Source organism: Glandiceps talaboti, chromosome 14 (assembly GCF_964340395.1).
Source record: "Glandiceps talaboti chromosome 14, keGlaTala1.1, whole genome shotgun sequence".
Taxonomy (NCBI): Eukaryota; Metazoa; Hemichordata; class Enteropneusta; family Spengelidae; genus Glandiceps; species Glandiceps talaboti.
In genome coordinates this window covers 2,850,134-2,852,467 of record NC_135562.1, presented here as the reverse complement: position 1 = coordinate 2,852,467, position 2,334 = coordinate 2,850,134, and the positions used below count along the sequence as shown (strand labels likewise).

The 2,334-nt window shown below is 35.4% G+C and overlaps 1 protein-coding gene across 1 annotated transcript in view; it reads left to right on the top strand.

Annotated features, from left to right (window-relative positions):
• LOC144445721 (lipopolysaccharide-induced tumor necrosis factor-alpha factor homolog) overlaps positions 1–2,334 on the top strand; it is a 6,580-nt gene continuing 4,246 nt past the window's right edge. The window contains exons 1-2 of the mRNA XM_078135363.1: positions 1–98; positions 836–1,133. Of these exons, the coding sequence (XP_077991489.1) occupies positions 878–1,133 (256 nt within the window). The 5' untranslated portion in view covers positions 1–98; positions 836–877. The remainder of the gene's footprint in view (positions 99–835; positions 1,134–2,334) is intronic.

Genomic DNA, 2,334 nt, shown 5'->3' with positions numbered 1-2,334 from the left:
AAAGTATCGCTTTTATGACGCAACAAATTATTCATTGCATATTTCAACCATCTTATCGTCCGTAGCTTTGTGGCTATCTTGACGTCCTAAGGTCAACGGTAAGTTTTACCTACACTTTCATAAACTTCTTAGTTGGTCACTTGTTTGTTTTGAGAACTATTTGTGTACGTGGCCGTGGAGACTAGTATGTTGTGTCTGGTACTGTACCACTGACAGTTGCAGTGATAGCGTACCTACGTACAGTTGCATGTCGAAGATGGCTGACTCACGACGTGTTGACATGTAAAACACTGCACCAATCGCGCTTCCTTGGCGACCAACCGTGTTGTGAATATCTGTGTAAAGTATATGGAAGTGTTGTAAGCTGTCTATTTGGTGTCACTACGTTGTTCAAGTCTCTGAAACGCGCGCAAGCTTAGCTAGAATAAACACAAGTTGTTTGCCTGGCGAGTCAGTAAAAGTGCACTACTGCTATGTCACATGTCTTTGGTGGAATCAGATCGATTTAGCATAATTAATTACGTCGTTAGAATTCTGCACAAAATGTAAGCGAAATTACAACAATTCCAGTCGAAACAAGGGATTATCACAAATTCAACATTTTAACACCACACCTTAATTCTTGTCTTACAATAAAAATACTCGTAAATAAACTTGAAATTCGGGGTATTAAAAAGGACATAGCGACTGTACAGTAGCATGGGTGTGAAGTCATGACGTGTGATACAGTTCTTGAGAATGCTCCTATTTGCATTTCTTTCTTTCTTTATTTATTTCCATGTATCTGTTTATGTATTTATTTAGTGATGTGTTCATATGTTATGGTTATTTTTAGGAACATTCTCTTTTGGTTGTTATACTAAGACTACAATAAAAAATGGATGATTCTCATAAAGTTGGACCACCAACAGAGTACCAAGCACCACCACTAGAACAACCACCTCCAGAACAACCACTAGCTCCACCACCACCATATCCACCGCAACAGCCTTATCCAACACAACAGCCTTATCCAACACAACAACCATATCCTCACCAACAATATAGCCAACCCCAACCAGCAGGCTACCCAGTGGGGCCAGCTCCAGGACAATCTACAAATACGACGGTAGTTTTCAGCCCACCACAACCAGGTAAATAGAAGATTAATCACAGCCCTCCTGTAAACAAAGTATGAAACTAATCTTCAAAAAATCATTTATTCCTAAGCTGTAATCTGAATCATGTCCCTGAAAAAGTTTTTCTCAGCTGTGGTGGGAAGGTTTGTTATTTGAATAGCAAAATAGCAAATTATATATTTTAAAAAAAAACATTGTTAATTTAGGCCTAATAATAAAATTGTTTGGTTCTGGTTACCTGACCCGACCTAGTTTGTCACTACCGTCCCTAAACCTTTTTTTTACATATTAGAAAAAAAAAGTAATAAAATCGTGAAAAATACTGGATGCAGAAACTGACATCAACTTAAAAAGACAAAATAAACTGTTCTTCCAATCTGTAATGGTTGTACATCTGATGAGAAGAAACCAATAGCACAGAGACCATATGGAAAACAATGGAAAACATAACTACCTGAACTAGAGAGACTCACACATGAAAAAAAATAAAATAAAAATGAAATATCTACCTACCCCATCTATTCTGAAATTGAGTGTAATCGGAACCACACAATCTTGTTTATTAGGCCTTATGTAGTTGAGAGTGTACATTTTAAATAAGAAATTAAAATTGCTTTACATTTGCCTTTATATATTGTACATACATTAAACATCAGTGCTGAAATTTGAATATACAGAATGAGTACTGTTTAATTAATGTATAATAAATGATAAAAATCAATAGTGAGACACTCTGTTATTAATACTTGAATGGGGGCTGACACACTGTGACACACACACACACACACATACACACACACACACATACATACATACACACACACACATATACATATACATACATACACACACACACACATACACATATACATATACATACATACATACATACATGTACATACATACATACATACATACATACATACATACATATACATACATACATGTACATACATACATACATACACACATACATACATACATACATACATACATACATACATACATACACACACATATACATACACACACACACATACATACATACATACATACATACATACATACATACATACATATACACACATACATACATACATACACACACACACACACACATATACATACATACACACACACACATATACATACACACACACACATACATACATACACACTGTGACACACACACACACATACATACATATACATACAT